At 51.9% G+C, this 16,008-nt stretch overlaps 7 protein-coding genes across 7 annotated transcripts; 4 read left to right on the top strand and 3 right to left on the bottom strand.

Moving 5' to 3' along the window:
- Window positions 1-241: 241 nt before the first annotated feature.
- On the bottom strand, window positions 242-3,264 carry NECHADRAFT_86028 (uncharacterized protein; the record flags this gene model as incomplete). Its single annotated transcript, XM_003047607.1, has 10 exons — window positions 242-820; window positions 888-963; window positions 1,049-1,214; window positions 1,270-1,301; window positions 1,355-1,360; window positions 1,424-1,907; window positions 1,961-2,122; window positions 2,245-2,322; window positions 2,621-2,675; window positions 3,109-3,264. 10 exons carry the CDS (start codon window positions 3,262-3,264, stop codon window positions 242-244), a joined length of 1,794 nt encoding a protein of 597 aa, XP_003047653.1.
- A 495-nt stretch (window positions 3,265-3,759) lies between these two features.
- NECHADRAFT_86027 (uncharacterized protein) lies at window positions 3,760-4,904 on the top strand (the record flags this gene model as incomplete). The annotated part of the gene is made up of 3 exons (XM_003047780.1): window positions 3,760-3,762; window positions 3,792-3,918; window positions 3,985-4,904. 3 exons carry the CDS (start codon window positions 3,760-3,762, stop codon window positions 4,902-4,904), a joined length of 1,050 nt encoding a protein of 349 aa, XP_003047826.1.
- A 463-nt stretch (window positions 4,905-5,367) lies between these two features.
- Window positions 5,368-6,174, top strand: NECHADRAFT_86026 (uncharacterized protein; the record flags this gene model as incomplete). The annotated part of the gene is made up of 1 exon (XM_003047779.1): window positions 5,368-6,174. The coding sequence occupies one exon, from the start codon at window positions 5,368-5,370 to the stop codon at window positions 6,172-6,174; it is 807 nt and encodes a 268-aa protein (XP_003047825.1).
- A 401-nt stretch (window positions 6,175-6,575) lies between these two features.
- Window positions 6,576-6,959, bottom strand: NECHADRAFT_86025 (uncharacterized protein; the record flags this gene model as incomplete). Its single annotated transcript, XM_003047606.1, has 1 exon — window positions 6,576-6,959. One exon carries the CDS (start codon window positions 6,957-6,959, stop codon window positions 6,576-6,578), a length of 384 nt encoding a protein of 127 aa, XP_003047652.1.
- Window positions 6,960-7,907: 948 nt separating this feature from the next.
- NECHADRAFT_86024 (uncharacterized protein) lies at window positions 7,908-9,030 on the top strand (the record flags this gene model as incomplete). Its single annotated transcript, XM_003047778.1, has 6 exons — window positions 7,908-7,915; window positions 7,948-7,971; window positions 8,162-8,202; window positions 8,252-8,327; window positions 8,370-8,391; window positions 8,470-9,030. 6 exons carry the CDS (start codon window positions 7,908-7,910, stop codon window positions 9,028-9,030), a joined length of 732 nt encoding a protein of 243 aa, XP_003047824.1.
- A 1,553-nt stretch (window positions 9,031-10,583) lies between these two features.
- NECHADRAFT_105554 (uncharacterized protein) lies at window positions 10,584-12,471 on the top strand (the record flags this gene model as incomplete). Its single annotated transcript, XM_003047777.1, has 2 exons — window positions 10,584-10,654; window positions 10,737-12,471. The coding sequence occupies 2 exons, from the start codon at window positions 10,584-10,586 to the stop codon at window positions 12,469-12,471; spliced, it is 1,806 nt and encodes a 601-aa protein (XP_003047823.1).
- A 157-nt stretch (window positions 12,472-12,628) lies between these two features.
- NECHADRAFT_64266 (uncharacterized protein) lies at window positions 12,629-14,204 on the bottom strand. The gene is made up of 2 exons (XM_003047605.1): window positions 13,943-14,204; window positions 12,629-13,891 (listed from the first exon to the last, which is right to left on the bottom strand). Exons 1-2 carry the CDS (start codon window positions 13,971-13,973, stop codon window positions 12,951-12,953), a joined length of 972 nt encoding a protein of 323 aa, XP_003047651.1. The 5' UTR covers window positions 13,974-14,204; the 3' UTR covers window positions 12,629-12,950.
- Between the last annotated feature and the right edge of the window lie 1,804 nt (window positions 14,205-16,008).

The raw sequence follows: 16,008 nt of genomic DNA, 5'->3' as shown, positions 1-16,008 counted from the left end.
TCGGAGCTCGGCCCGTGGGACGGTGGCAGCTCAGGTTAGGTCTCATAAACGCCATAAGGAATTACACGGACAAAGATCAAAAGCTGTGAAATATTAAAAATCTCTAAATCATAACAAACGCTTCTAATTTATCTAAAGATATTTTAATTCATTATTTTTGGGTCTTTTTTATTTCTTCAGTTACTCATCCGCTGCTCTGCCTTTTCTGATCTATCCCATCTACTTCATCGCTTCAGCAGTCTCAAGACCCGTAGATGTAGGTAGTTCCCTGCGTCACAGTAACAGTATCAGGCGTCACCGTAGCATAAGCGACAGCCGTATTCGTTACGGTATCATACTGGGTGATTGTGACGTAATCTGTGCTCGTGGCAGTAACAACTTCAGTGTCCGTGCTGGAGACCGTGTTGACATTGGTGAAGTAGGCCGTATTATAATTGGTGGCGTGAGCCGTGTTACGGTTCGTGACGGTAACGGTAATGTATTGAGTCGTCGTTACAGTGACCGGGCTGGTGGCTGTGGCTGTGTTGCGATTGATTACCGTGATCGTCTTGTAGTGTTTATCGATCTCAGTTTCGTAGCTTGTAGCCGTGTAGATCTTGCGATCGGTGACAGTAACGGTTCTCTGCTTCGTCGTTGTGATAGTCTTGCACTTGAGCACCGTAGACACAACCGTTTTGGGATACTTGGCGGTAACGGTGGTAGTGGCTGGAGCTGGCGCCTTGGTGACGAGGCACGAACAGGCGCTGCTCACTTCGCGGGGATTGTGGCGTGGTAGATATGCAGGGACTTGAACACGCTTGGTCAAGTCTCTCTTGGCAGGCTGGTTGTCAGAGTTAGCTCAGCCCGATTAATCTGGTGGCTTGTCAAGAATAGTTGAATTGGCTTACCTGATTGGCAGAGGGACAACCCATGTCATAGAAATAGTATTCGGTCTGAGAGGCTTGTGGTCTAGCATTGACCTGGCTATTTCGTTTTTAGTCATTGTCGCTTTCGAACATGATAGTGAAACCCCGGGAGGAAGATGGGGAAAATGAGATAGTTCACTTACGCTGGTTGGTTGTAGCAAGCGCACTGCTCACCACCAAAGCCGAAGCTGATGGTGCCGGAAACGCCAGAGCAGTACTCTTTGCAGGTGTCAAAAGTGATACCGCTGCCGCTGGTCCCTGCAAGACTGTAGGTGGCAGTTCCATAGCCGTTGATGGCACAATGGTACTCTGGATAAATGTGTCAGTGATTGTCTCGAGGGACATGTGTGCGATGATAACATACCCTGGCTGACAGTCGCTGTGGGAGTGTCCGCTCTGGATGGTGTTTTAGTAAGAGATTCGTGACCCTAGGAATAAGAGAAGCTTACGTAGAGCTATAGGAGTATATGTTAGTGACCTAAGGTCTGAAAAAGAAGGAGAGCAGCGGAGATACTTACGTTAAGGTAACCGTGGACGAATCCGTGTTTGTGATCTCCTCAGTTTTAGTGCTGGTGACCTGCTTTGTGACGGTATTCGTGATAGTGTAAGCAGCAGTGCTGGTAACCTGCTTCGTCACGCTGTCCGTGACTTGCTCTGTCACAGTTTCGGTAATCTGAGCTGTAGCAGTGCTGGTGACCTTGTTCGTGAAAGTGCCCGTGACCTTCTTGGTGGTAGTATCGGTGAGTTGGTTAGTGCGAGTCTTTGTGACAGTTGCTTGGGCCGTTCTTGTCGCTTTGGCTGTGACTGTGTAGGAAGCCTTGGCTTTGACAGTGCCAGTCTTCTGGACCGTGGCGACTTTGGTGGTTGTTTTCGTGGTGGTCTTGCGAACAACCGGAGTCACTGTCTTGGTCTTGGTGGTTCGAAGGTAGGCAGAACAGAAAGCCGATCCCTTTGCCTTGTTGTTCTTCAAGGCCCGATAATTCTGGTCACGAGAATTGCAGACTGGATAAAGGAATCGGAAGGGGTACTCGAGACATATTCCAACTGCCGCATACCTGGGTATGGAGGGGCGTAATAGTTTGACCTCTTGTCGATATCCGAGTCTAGCAACTCGCCATTGATACCGTATTCAGGGTTATTGGTGCTGGCAGGCAACGCGAAAATGGTGCTTGCTGCGCTGAGCAATAGCAGCGTCGACTTGAATGCAACCATATTTGCTGTCTTTGTAATAAAAGACCAACAAATATCGAGCAAGTTTCATGCAGATGAGCGCAGTGTCACAGAAAGCCACAACAAAGGAGCCAAGACCCCGGGTTAAATATACAGAATCCACACTGACGTGCCGGGCCCCAAGATCTGGACCCAAGATGAGATTCATCATCATCCATGGAGAGCTGATTGCTCACGCGGTCATTTCCTATATTCGCCTACGTACTCTTAGAATCTAGACTGTCAATAGTCTGGGGCTGAATCGTGGTCAACAAGAGAAAAGTCAGGGGTCCCGGGAAGTGGGTTGACCCATTCATTTGGTATAAGATCTGAGCACCCCATGCCTTGCATCTCCCCTCCGACACTATCGATCTGACTATGCCAATCGAAGTATTGCTAGGAGAAAAAACCCCCGTACCCCAGTTCCAACGCGACGGGTTTTATAGAGCTACTGAATCTAGATTTGTGAGGCCCTCTATTCCTGGATCTGCTTGATGAGTTGTGACCTTTTGATATGACCCTGTTCTTAGCCGTCGGTAAACTCCCGTCTACCAGACCTGTCTAGATTATTATCATAGACGTCGAGGTTGCATCGCGTGTATCTTCCTTGCTTTTCTCCAAGCGCAGATGCGCAACGCCTACCGTATTCTCTCAAGTTTTGAATGGATTTAGACAAAGCTGATCAGACCCAACTCCCACAAGCTCATGCTATGAAGTTTTTATGCAGGAAATAATAGGAAAGTTCAAGAAGTCTAAGTAAATTATAAGCCAGTTTGAATGGTATTTTTTATTTAATCCTCATGGAATAAAACCCCCTTTCACGTGCTATCAAGGCATTGCTCTTAGATTCCATTATTTACGGCGCTCTTAGGCCCCACCCTAACGTTTAGGAGCGTCGACGCAGCCACTCAGATCTCAGATCTGGCAACCACAAATTTCCATCTTCTCAACGCCCACGCGATGGCTCGCGACGGGTGACGGATTGACGACATACCCTCCGACCGCCATGAAACGATGCGCAATAACCTGCACAGGCCGCTTTCAGGTCAATCGCCTGAGCGCCGAAGCCCAGAAGCGATGGGCGTCCTGGGATAGGTCCGACCTCACGGAGGAGGCCCTCACCAAGCAGGTCGAATCTGGACTCGGCCATGATGCGGAGGGCAACCCCCTCAAGATTGACATTGAATCCAAGACGGTCAAGACGGCAAGCGGATCGCTACCCTTGTCTCCGGTCTTGGATCCAAAATGGATGAAGGCGAAACGTCGACCGAAAAAGAAGACTGCGGGAAAGATATCAGGGCAGTTCCGGAAAAAGTTGTCCAACAACCCATTCGGTAGGCATGATATTCCATGATGGAGGCGTTCTTACTGACGCCGTGTATAGCATTGGCGCTCATGACCCCCATGAGACGCTGCAACAACTCAAACACCTCTCTCCCTCGATACTTTTACCAGGACTTTGAACTGGTTGACAACCCAGATCCAAACATCAAGGCTGGATGGTGGGCACCCGGCCCGCTGACCTTTGAAAACCTCGAACCGTTTCACGATCCCAACCTTTCACTACCTCGAGTGAAGCGCGAAAAATATCTAGTCGAAGGCGAGGAGGATTTGGAGGAGGTTTTCGAGAAAGTTGTTGAGGAGGATGGTGAGGAGGATGTTGAAGAGGATGTCGAGGAGGATGTCGAGGAAGATGTCGAGGAGGATGTCGAGGACGAGTTGCCAACCAAAGGCGCCTCCCTGAGATCAGAGGCTATTGCCGCGGAAGCAAAATCGTCTCCAGGAGAGGCTACTGCTGTTGAGGGTACGTCAGAATCTGCCGGTGTCGAAGGCACATCAGAGTCTGCTGCTATCGAGGACAAATTGCCAGCCGAAGGTGCCTCCTTGGGATCAGAGGCCATCACTGCAGAAGCAGAATCGTCTCCAGCAGAGTCCGACACCGTCGAGGGTACAGCAGAATCTGCCGCCATCGAGGGTATATCAGAGTCTACCGCGGTCGAGGATGCATCATCTCAGGAACGACGACCTCGACGAGCGCCATTGACAGTTTACGTCCTCGCTCGGAAGAAGGCCATCGAGATCCTGAGCACGCCCGGCTCTAACCACAAATATTTATCCAACCTGACTTCTAGCCGTCACGGAATGGCTATGCTCGCGAAAGGAGAGCGGAGAATATGGCGGGAGGCCATGGACGAGATACTCCTCGAGATGATGAGAAAAGAGGCCATCAACACTCTCATCCTGCGTGCCAATAGCAGTGACCCCCCAATTTACAAATTCATCCACCCTTGCGCGGGTTGGGAGGATACAAAAATGGCTTACAAGGGCGGATGTATACTATGGCTCCCCAAGCGGTGGCAGGGTAAAAAGTCAGTCTATCAGACCCTTGACGGTGATCCCAAATTTGGAGCCGAAAAGGTGCCAGTTCATGACCTGATGTGGCTGCTGGGCGAGAAGGGAGTGAGGAAGCTAAGAAAAGAGACTTGGGTCTTCCGAGGTCGGGAGGTCTTGATATTGAAGCCATGGAAATCTCGGGCTATGAGGAACCTCCATCTACTGCTTTGGAAGCTGCAGGGATATCTGGCGGATCCTAAGGTCATGGAGACGGACTTTACCAGCTTGGGCATTGACAAGGCTGGATCAACGGGAGAGTCCAAGGATCAGCCAACGACAGAGTTCGAGGCTCGATCAACGAGAGAGCCCGAAATTCGATCAACGAGAGAGTCCAAGCCTCAGCCGACGACAGAGTCCGAGAGCAAGCCTAGGCGGAAACCCAAAATTAACTGGTAGCGGGAAATGATGCCCATGTAACATTAAAACGAATAAATGTGTAAAACAAACCAAGCCTCTGTTTTCCGTGATGATGCCGTGTCGCCGGCCGGCCTCCGAAGATTGGGTCCGTAAGGCGCCGGTGGGACCCACGTTTCACCGCCGATACTTGCCCCAACGCGCACTGCACCACGCGACATGGGTGTATCTGACTTGGTGATATCACAATCAATGCACTCAATCGTCTCTATCTGTTTAACCAGCTGTTGTCCTGTTTGTCCCTCTCCTATTATCTGGTCTTGGTTTGCATTCCTGATTGGATCTCGCCATTGAGCGAATTATTGCCTGTTGGCAACCTGAGTCGTTTGCTCTTGGTACATCTCCCCATGCTCACGAGCTGGTCAAGTGCCCTTGCAAACTCCCATTGTCCTCTCGTTGAACAAGCCAAGCATCATCGCAACTAATTCCCTCCACAATTTGAGCCATGGACTCAAACCCAGAGCTCATCCAGCCAGAGGACTGGCTCAGTCCTGGCGCCAGCGGCCATTCTATCCCAGCCATCCTCATGCACGATGGCGGCGGCACAACCTTTGCCTACCACTGCCTAAACTCACTATCCCGACCCGTGTACGGCATCCACAACCCCAACTTTCGCAGCGGAGAGCCTTTTGAGGGTGGCCTGTCTGACCTGGCTCGTCTGTACTGCGGTTTCGTAAAGGAAGCCGTCAAGAGTCCCGAGTTTCCCAAGCGACGCAATGCAGAAGGAAAAGTACGAGTCATCCTTGGCGGGTGGAGCTTTGGAGGACACTTGAGTCTTGAGATGGCGAAGCAGCTCGAGCAGGACGGCAGTGGAGTCCAAGTCATTGGGATTCTCATGGTCGACACCATCTTCCCCCTCGCGCGATCCAAGACTGCCAAGATCACCAAAGATGATTCAAAGGAGGAGGGCAAGTCAAAGAACCAGATCCTGGCCGACCGTGCCATGGCCGACGCCCGGCGGATGATCACCGACTGGACTCCTCCAGTCTGGGAGGCCGGAAAGCGGCCACGCATCATGTTGGTCCGAGCCAAGGAGACGGTGCCGATGGAAGGAGACGGGGTCAGTCTTGTGGATCTGAGCCGTGAGGAGCGCAACCTAGGATGGGATGCGTACGAGAAGGACATGTTTGCCCAAATCTTTGACGTAGAGGGACATCACTTTAATCTGTTCTCTTTTGAGAACATTGAGGAGATCACCAAGGCGATGAAGGAGGGACTGGTCAAGCTAGAACTGGCTGGCTTGGGAGCGTGAAGCTGAGTCTGGAATCGAGAGTTGTTGAGGGTATGTAGACGAAAAGACGGTTGACAAAGGGAGGGCTGAGGATGGGTGTTGCTTGGAGTCAGCTTGACTTTCCCACTTAATGAATAAACGAGGGAGTATATCCAGTGTGTTAAATAGATGCTAGAAGAAGAATAAATGAAATAACCTGTGGCTTGGTTACTCATGAAAGCCAAGTCTTGACTTCTATCTGGTGTCACGGGCCTGGCCATGGTGTGGAAAGACGGGTATGTTACTTATGGTTAATTAAAGAAGCAGAATTAAAAACGGAAGGTATGGCGTAAAGACAGGAAATAACGGGTTTCTTCGGAAGCCCCCCAGTGAGTACAGTTGAGCTCTTAGTGAAGGGTAGCTGCGCTGACCTCCCTCACACCTCACCAGGTGCACTTGACCACGGTGAAATCATACTCCCAACACCTGTTGCAAACGCCAGCGTGGCAGCTCTCACTTCCTCCGCAAAGGTAAGACCATGAGCGGGTTCGCTTGAAGCACTTCTTGGTGCCACCAGAATAGATGATGTGTGCTCTTCCCTTCTTGTCATCGATACAAATCTCCTTGATCCAATTGTAGCTAGTCTTTCTGCAACCATCGAGGAAGTTGCCACCCACAGGGTAGTTGATACCATCGTCGCCAATGTAAGCGGTTGAGGAAACAGGGATGAGTCCGGGTCCAGTTGTGGTCCTGATCTCGATCTTGGCGGCATCACCAGCGCCGAGAAGGGAGAGGCCAAAGACCACGGCTGGGAGAGAGAACTTCATTGTGACTACACAGTTCGGTGAGCTATGTCTAGACGCTAACGATGTGGATAAGGTAAACTTACTTGTGGAGGACACAAGTGTCGAAGCTGTGAGTGATAGTTGATAGTTGAGGATGAGTGGATGATGAGAGTGATAGAGCAGGCAGGAAAGACGCAGAGGACCCGACCCTTTATATCTTGAGTTTATGAGTTATTTATTGACAACGGCCCGTGATACCGTTCAACAGGAGTGTTATGGTATGATTCACCCATGGTCAACGCCTGCTTTTCGAAAAATGAGACATCCCCAACGGAACAGTATAAGGATTTCACACGCGTGACAAATTTGAACCCCTGCCATGGATTTCGACACTCATGAGCGACGCACTTACGCCTTTTCAAAGTTTTCTTCAAATTCTTGCTTTGACATTGATCTCGTGTTTAAACCTGAAAGGTTAAACTCTATGGGCGGCTATAAGCCTACCATATCATAATGGAAATGTCTATTCAAGAGCAAGTTTTCTTAGCTGATCGTCAGAATGAATACCTCGCCTTGAATAGCAAAGGTTTAGAACTGTGAATAAGTTTGATGACGCCTAGGGAGGACTATCGGAATGTCGGCCCAAACTTCCAGACTGTTACTCGTGGGCCCGGGTTAGGAAAAGGGGCCCACGGGTAGTCTAGACTTCTAGAACATACAGAGGACGAGAAGGGGTTCAGAGAAGTAGACAGCCACCTTCCTCTCCGGTAACTAACTGTAACTTCTGGGTTGTTTCGCTTAGCCCATTGCAGATAGATCCGTTGCATGTTGGTTGTTGCTGGTTCTTGGCATATGAGTTACTACGGCTTCATCCCTTGCGATAGGAAAGGAAGCCATCATAGAATAAGCCTTTTCAGGATATTAAGAGCTCGTTTACCGTCTCCCAAGGCCATTAAAGCGCCATCTATAGCACTTGTAAACTTTACTGACATGTTATTGTATGTTATTTAAGCTTGGGTATAAGCTTTAGTGATGCTACGGCTGTTCCATCTGTGTAAGTTGCCCTGAAACCCCCCGGCCTCATACAAACTCTTTAACCCAGGTACCTGCCTTCCTCTTTCAAGCTTGATACGAACCCTCCTATCCAGCCCCCTGCTGGATCTACCACGTGCCCGCCAGAGGCCACCCCATGTCGAGAGGCGTCCAGACTCTGCGAGAATACCGTGAATGCTATCAGAAATCAGGAAGGTCCCTGAGCGCCACCGCAGCCCGGCAGAAGAGGAAGGTGAGCCGATCAAAGAGGTTATTCCCATTGAATGGACTAGCGTGGACAGGGTCACGCTGTGAATGGTCCTACGGGTTGACTATGGGAGAGCGGATGGGCTTGTGTATCACATGGTGGACTAGGTCGTAAGTGGCTGGAATCGATCGAAGCCAGGATCATGGCAATAGATACTCGGTTCCGCGAGTTGATGTATGTTTGTGCTGTAACGTAGGATCCCCCACACGACCACTTCCTATAACCGACCATCCCCCTGACTTGGGACGGCAGATCGGTATCAACCGAGACCCAGCCAACAACACCATCCTGACCACTTGGTGGGGCATTTACGAGAAATATAAGCGAAGAGAAACCTGGGTATCGGTGCAACCGACATCAAGCGGCAGCACGGCGCAGCGCGCGCTTGCAGAACGCCAAGCGCACGCGCCGCACGCTCTTCAAAAACTCGGCATTGCAATAGAAGGAACCTGGCGAGGGCAAGCTCGCTACCACTCAAGCGGCGTGATGTCAGGTGCGCAGGGGAACTGGTTCAAGGTTCTGGAGGTCGCGTGGGGCCGATGGTCATGGAGGACGGAGGACGGGGGTGACGGAGCCGAGATGCATGGACGGCGGCTAGACGCCAAGAGGACGGGGCGGGCCGGGCATGTGCCGCGCCTAGGCAGGGATGGAAAGGAAACAGGAGACTATTTAGGCGGCTGGTCACCCAAACCAGTCTCCTGTATTATTTCCTCCCCCACTGGCGCCCTTATCTGGGTATTCAAGCCGACGTATGACTTGAGCGTGGCAATGGCGGACGGCGAGGTGTTTTTGAGCCTGATGGGCAGTATTTGATACCAAGGGTCATGTTGGGGATGGCGGACCGCACAGCAGTGGATGCCCGGATTGTGGCCCGAGAAAATGTGTTCCGGAAGTGTGCACGCCATGCGTCCATTGGTGAGCATGACGAAAGTCTGTGAACCAACAAAATCGTCGATAGACTGCCAGCGAGTGAGGCCCTTGCAAACTCGAGGGCAGTAGGAACTCGACGCTAGAAGGCTGGCGCCCAGATAGACAAGGTGGTCAAGGCGACGATTTATCGGAGGATAAGAGGGTCGCAGCTCGGATAGGGGTTGACAGGTTTGTAGAAGTGGTAAAGCTGGTGGTGGTCAAGGGCACTGACATCACTCTGGTCAAGGAGGATGGCGAGACACCTGCAACGGAGAAGCCATGAAGAGCCAATAGTTGTTCATGAACATTCTCGGCCAAAAAGGATAAATCGCGACTCGGATCCAAGGCAAGTCTTCCAAGATGTTCTTCCCTTGTACTCTCGCCCAAGACTTTGATGTTGGCCAGACCCTGATTCCTGTTGTCATGTTAGTCAAGTGAAATTTCATATGCTCTCGGAACGACAACCAACTTCAATGCCCAGCATGACTCTCTTCCTTCAGATGCATGATTGCATCACCAGCGTGAGTGAAGTCGACTTGGTGGAACTGCGTTGCCGAGGCAATATGTAGAAGAATACTACCGAAGGCGAGGTGGTGAATTGTGTCTACCTAAGCAGTTGAGCGGTTGTGGTTGGTAGCTGAGAAGCCATTGGAGCTGAGATGGAGCCGTAAGCCACTTCTGCCCCACAAGTCTGGCGACTAGGTATTGCTTCAGCAAGTATCTACATATTGGTTGGCAATATGGGAGGGCGAGGTTTGGTTGTGACATGGTTGAACTGGCTTTCCCAATTGATGCATAGAGGAGGAAGCATATAGAGTCTCATTAGGATGCCGAAAAGTAAATAAAATGTCTGGTCAGTCATGAATGCCAAGTCTTGACTTCCACAAGCTTGACGTCAACGCAGCTATCCAGGAAGTGAGCCAGCCTAGTGTCGCTCTGGCCCAATGATAAGCTTGACCAGGGTACTCTGAAGCTTCTCGGGGTCTGGATAGTCGGCAATAGCTATCTAAACGAGGTGGAAACACACAAGAGAGCTCCAGTTAATGAAAAGCGGATGCGTCGGCAATCATTGGTGGTGATATTGTTTCGGTGAGTTTACTGTGGGCTCGCCTCCGGAGTTGAAGCAGTTTCCCCGGGAGCATCCTTGGCGGCGCAGGTGGCTGCTGCAAGTAGCCCCTCACTTGACCCCCGAGCCAATCACACCGACCGAATTGTCATGCGGGGAGCGTTCCAGCGGGGAGGGAGCGCCCAGTGGTCACAGGGAAGATCACAGGGAAGGTGGGCGTGGAATTTTTGGTAAAAAGGCGAGCCGACATCGCAGCGACGCACCGAAAGAAAAGAAACTCTGACTTGCAAGACACCGCCTTGACCTTGTGTTCTGTGGAATCAAAGTCTAAGAGGCTTGTTTGATCGAATTAACGCCTCAATTGGCTTTGGATACCTTCTTGGCCGTCACAATGCTCTCCCGCTCCCTGCGCCTGCGGTCGAGAGCTCTTGGAGCTCTCCCCCTCTCTTCGAGGAGTCATGGGTATGTGACCTCACCACCCACAAGAACGAATTCATCGTCAGCAATTGTACATTGTCGATTAATGCTAACATTTCCTCTCCAGCAGCCGCCTCCTCTCCACCACTGCCCTCCGAGCCGCCGATGACAAGCTCAACAAGGTCTCCGCCAACATCACCCAGCCCAAGGCCCAGGGTGCCTCCCAGGCCATGCTGTACGCCACCGGCCTCTCTGAGGATGACATGAACAAGGCTCAGGTCGGTATCTCGTCCGTCTGGTACGAGGGAAACCCTTGCAACATGCACCTGATGGACCTGTCTGCCATTGTCAGAGAATCGGTGGCCAAGGCTGGTCTGATTCCCTACCGCTTCAACACCATTGGTGTTTCTGATGGTATCTCCATGGGTACTACTGGTATGCGATACTCTCTCCAGAGTAGAGAGATTATCGCCGATAGTATCGAGACTGTCATGAACGGCCAATGGTACGACGGCAACATCAGCTTGCCCGGTTGCGACAAGAACATGCCTGGTGTTGCTATCGCCATGGGTCGTGTGAACCGCCCCAGCATTATGGTCTATGGTGGAACTATCCGCCCAGGCTGCACCAAGGGTGGTGAGCCCATTGATATCGTCTCTGCTTTCCAGGCCTATGGTCAGTACATCACTGGCGAGATCACCGAAGAAGAGCGATTCGACATTATCCGACACGCCTGCCCTGGTGGCGGTGCTTGCGGTGGCATGTACACTGCCAACACTATGGCCACCGCTATTGAGACTCTCGGTCTGACCCTTCCCGGTAGCAGCAGCAGCCCTGCTGAGGACCCCAGCAAGAAGGCCGAGTGTGAAAAGATTGGACCTGCTATCCGCAACATTCTCAAGGAGGACATCCGACCCCGCGATATCATGACCCGCCAGGCCTTTGAGAATGCTATGATTGTCACCACCATCCTTGGTGGCAGCACCAACGCTGTCCTCCACTTGATTGCTATCGCCGACTCTGTTGGTATCAAGCTTGACATTGAGGACTTCCAGAAGGTCTCTGACCGCACTCCTTTCCTCGCTGACTTGAAGCCTTCCGGCAAGTGGGTCATGGCGGATATGCACAAGATTGGTGGTACTCCTGCTCTGCTCAAGTTCCTCATCGGGGAGGGCATCATCGATGGCTCCGGTATGACCGTTACCGGCAAGACCCTGAAGGAGAACGTCGAGAACATGCCCAGCTTCCCCGAGGACCAGACCATTATCCGACCCCTCAGCAACCCCATCAAGCCAACCGGTCACATCCAGATCCTCCGCGGTTCGCTGGCCCCTGGCGGCTGTGTCGGCAAGATTACCGGCAAGGAGGGTCTCCGATTCGCGGGTAAGGCTCGCGTTTACGACTCGGAGCCTGCCTTTATCGCCAGTCTCGAGGCTGGTGAGATTAAGAAGGGCGAGAAGACTGTCGTTATCATCCGGTATGACGGCCCCAAGGGTGGTCCCGGTATGCCTGAGATGCTGAAGCCCTCTTCTGCTATTATGGGTGCTGGTCTCGGCAAGGACGTTGCTCTTCTTACTGACGGCCGTTTCTCTGGTGGTTCTCACGGTTTCATCATTGGTCACATCGTTCCCGAGGCCATGGAGGGTGGTCCCATCGCCCTCGTCGAGGACGGTGACTCTATCGTCATTGACGCCGAGAAGCGCGCCATCGACCTTGAGATCTCTGATGAGGAGTTTGACCGCCGTCGCAAGGCATGGAAGGCCCCTGCTCCTCGTTACACCAAGGGCACTCTCAGCAAGTATGCCCAGCTCGTCAGGAACGCGAGCGAGGGCTGCGTCACCGACAGCGGTCTGTCCAACTAAAAGGCACAGCGAGGAAGCCAAAGATGTCCTCGAATCATGTAATGTTTGTGTTTTGTCCGGGATCGGAAAAGGCGAATTTAGATTTTCTGGGTCAGTTTTTATATCCCAATGATTTCTTATTACACAGTCATGACTGTTGTGTGAATCTCAGTGTGATGATATGAGGCTTCAACGTGCCATGGGCCTCTTGTCTACGTACAAGCTACGTTACAACAAAGATAAAGTACAAACAAGACCAATACAAGCCCTAAAGAGATTGAAAAAACACAAGAACAAGCGGAAACGTAACCCCCCGCTCCACGAGTGATTGTGGGTATTTCGCGAGATCAAGGTAAAAAAGCCAACCACCAAAATAGCTCCTTGCAATGCGAACTCCATATTCCATCCCATCCCATCTGAGAAAGAGATCAAGTCCGCCTTCTCTAAGCCAAACCGATACCGCTTCAACAAAGACTATAACATTTTCCTTTCTTACATATTTAGTTCTTCTTGCCCTTGAGAGCCTCCACAAAGGCGGACTTGTCCTTCATGGTGAGACCAACTCGCTTGACACGGCCGAGTCTGGCAAGTGCCTCGCCTATGCGATCCAACACACGCTGTTCATCTCCAGAGACAGCGGCGCCCACGTCATTTCGATAACGCAGATCAGAGGGAACAGATGAAGCGCCGTTGGTCTTTGCGGCAGCCGAGTTCATCTGACCCTCAGCAATGCGAACGCGGATACAAGTTGTAGGCCGGGAGAGCAGGTTCCACAGAAATTTAAACCATCTTCCAGGCACAGGGGTCGTAACATCGGGTGGCGTGTAACGAATGCTGACAGGGAAGATGTGGACGTCGGGCGGGCATTGGAGAATACTCGGGCTGAAAGGCAGAATGGCCTTTCCGTTGGTGGTACCACACTCGGGGAAAATGGCAATGACTCGGCTCGGGTTGTCGGCTAGGAGATCGCTGATATCGACGAGTTTGGCGTTCTTCGGGGGAGCGGTTCGCACAGGCGATAGGGCCATCAAGACGGCGCCGAGAAGACTGAGACGCTGCACTTGACGAGTCTCGGGGTACGAAACGGTAAAGATGGGATCGAAAATAGCGGCGAGGTAGATAGCGTCAACAGGACTCGTAAAGTTGGCGGCGATGACGGATCCAGGATGCGGGAAGCGCTCTCGGGGTTGGTCGGCGAGGGTGCCGCGCTTGACACCGTCGAGTTGAAGATCTACCCACCAGATGCCCGGGATGGCCATCAAACCCCAGAGGGCCACCTTGCGGAAGATGACGGGCAATGGTAGGAAGTGGAATATGAGGAAGTAGCCCAGGAAGAAGAAGATGAAGAATGGGAGGCGGAAGAGGAAGAGGGCGCCGTGGGTGAATATTGCGACAGCGGAGAGGGGTGTCGAGACGGGGAGAAAGGGCGAAATGCCCGTAGCTAGAAGAGATTAGCATGTGAGCAAGGGGTTGAATTGTAGATCCTGCTTACCTCGATCTCGAAATTGGCTATATTTTTCCATGGTGTTTTCGCTCGCGTGTGTTGGACAAAGGATGAAAGAGGTTGGAGATGGTCTATCAAGACATGGGGAACAAGAGATTGTGCAAGACCCGGTCTCTTTATGATCTGACCCAAAGTTCAAGGATGCAGACGCGACTCAGGTTCACCTAACAAAGGGACAAGGGATTGCGAGTCTAGGTTAGAGTCTGCGACAGCGCATCTGCTTGGACGTCATGACATGTGAATATTCAACGACGACGTGGACGTACTGTAGAAAAGCCCCCACGTTGCAACTGACGTTGAACAAGCTGGCTGGCGTCTGAGTCAGCAGCAGGGAGTCAAGCCACGATGCAAGATCAAGCCACACAAGTGCGGGAATAGCGTAGGCCGTTTCGGGACCCACGTCGCCTGGGCAACAGATTCACGCCCGCATCACGCCGATAAACAAGCCGCCTCATCGCCAATCTAAAGCCAACAGCACCAAGTCTTGAGCGGAGCTAACACGCATTTGGAACCTCCAACCAAAATAACACTCTTGGTTGCGAGGTGGGTTATACTAAGCTACGCATCCTGCTTCCATCCACTTCATCTTTCATCACGCCTTCTACCACTGCTGGCAGCGCGCTACTCTTTGTTGTCCACGTACTAGTTCCTTTGCTTTTGCACCGCGCGCGTGCTCTACTCGCCATGGACACCGTATGTTTGAATCAAAGACATATGTTTATGCAACAAGACACATTGCTGACCCTGAATAGTCGTTTCGAAGCTCCAAGATGAGCAGGCTGCCCGCACCGTCGACGCAAATAGGGGGAGGACTCACAGAATGGAGCGAGTCACAGCACAATGCACGCATTCAGTCAACAATGACCTCTCTGGCATCTCTCAAGAATCTCAAGCGCGAGATTCCTCAGCCAGGTACTTGCAAATTGAATCTCCTCACGGTCGCTCCTACTGACGAACAAGCAGCATCACAATCCGAAGCGAAGCGCAAGCCTCTTTCCGATCGAGCCCTCGAGTATCCCGCAAAGCCGACGTCCCTTGCAGCTGCCCCGTCGGCCGTCCGATCCAACATGAAGCCCCAGAGTCTTGCGGGCATGTCCGGGGTGAGTACTTGTCTGTTGTCATGATCAATGCCATCTTGTTCGATTGGCAAGCCGCCGCCTCTTCCCATCATCTCTATTGCTTTCCTCCTCGTCTTTTCGATTGTCTCGACGAGTACCTACTGCAAGGGGTCTTTGGTTGTGTTTCATGTCGACAATTGCAATATGAGGTCTTTCAGTACTAGTCACACCTTGCCTGCACGGAGACCGGGAGCTCAGAAGCGAACGGCTTCTAGCAACCTCCCGACATGCAATAAAGGACTTGTGGTTACTGCTGGGAATGGCGTTGAAAGGCTTTCCTTCGTACTGGCGGATGATCATGCACTTGGAACTCTGCTAACTATCCTCTCAGCTCAAACAACCCTCGGCTTCCCAATCTCGACTTGGAACGTCCACATCGAGCAACTTCGCTAAGAGCGTCGGCCCCAATCGATATGCCCCCTCGAATCCCCCACGAACAGCCACTCGTCCTGGACACATGCGATCGAAGAGCCAAGCCCCACGACCAAAGACGGCTCACGGGCTTCGCGAGGAGGACAGAGATTACTCGGGGCCTAGCAATGGTATGCCGACCACTTTCCAGCCAAACAGTTCTCAACCTCTTGCTCCACTCCACAACAACAAAGTCAGAAAGGCCCAGTCATATTCAACTGTGACGGCCAGCAGAGATAGTTCTCTGACTTCGAGATTTACTCAACTAAGCCTCGAAGACGACAATTCGCCTCCCAGCGGGAATCAAGTGTTTTCTCGCCCCTTGACACGACAGTCGTCTCTGTCATCAGTCGCTTCTCAGATTTCCAACATGACCACCAAGCGTTACGACAGAGATCAGAACAAGATTCCTGCGTGCTCTCGTATCGACTCTTCAGGACAGACCTAGGCGGTTCCCCCGAAGCCGAGCAAGGAGCAGCAGGTACAGCGAAAGCTTGACCAGTTTCAGGAGTCGCTGTCCTTGTC

This window comes from Fusarium vanettenii (genome assembly GCF_000151355.1).
Source record: "Fusarium vanettenii 77-13-4 chromosome 10 genomic scaffold NECHAsca_14_chr10_3_0, whole genome shotgun sequence".
Lineage (NCBI taxonomy): Eukaryota > Fungi > Ascomycota > Sordariomycetes > Hypocreales > Nectriaceae > Fusarium > Fusarium vanettenii.
The sequence above is the reverse complement of the archived record's forward strand: the minus strand, read 5'-3'. Positions and strand labels throughout refer to the sequence as shown.

What these genes read in the sequence shown, in the direction of transcription:
- NECHADRAFT_64266 (XM_003047605.1), bottom strand. Translation starts at nt 13,973, where the DNA reads ATGGAAAAATATAGCCAATTTCGAGATCGAG. An exon ending in TAGCCAATTTCGAGATCGAG is followed by an intron (nt 13,892 to 13,942) that starts GTAAGCAGGATC and finishes AATCTCTTCTAG; the next exon opens with CTACGGGCATTTCGCCCTTT.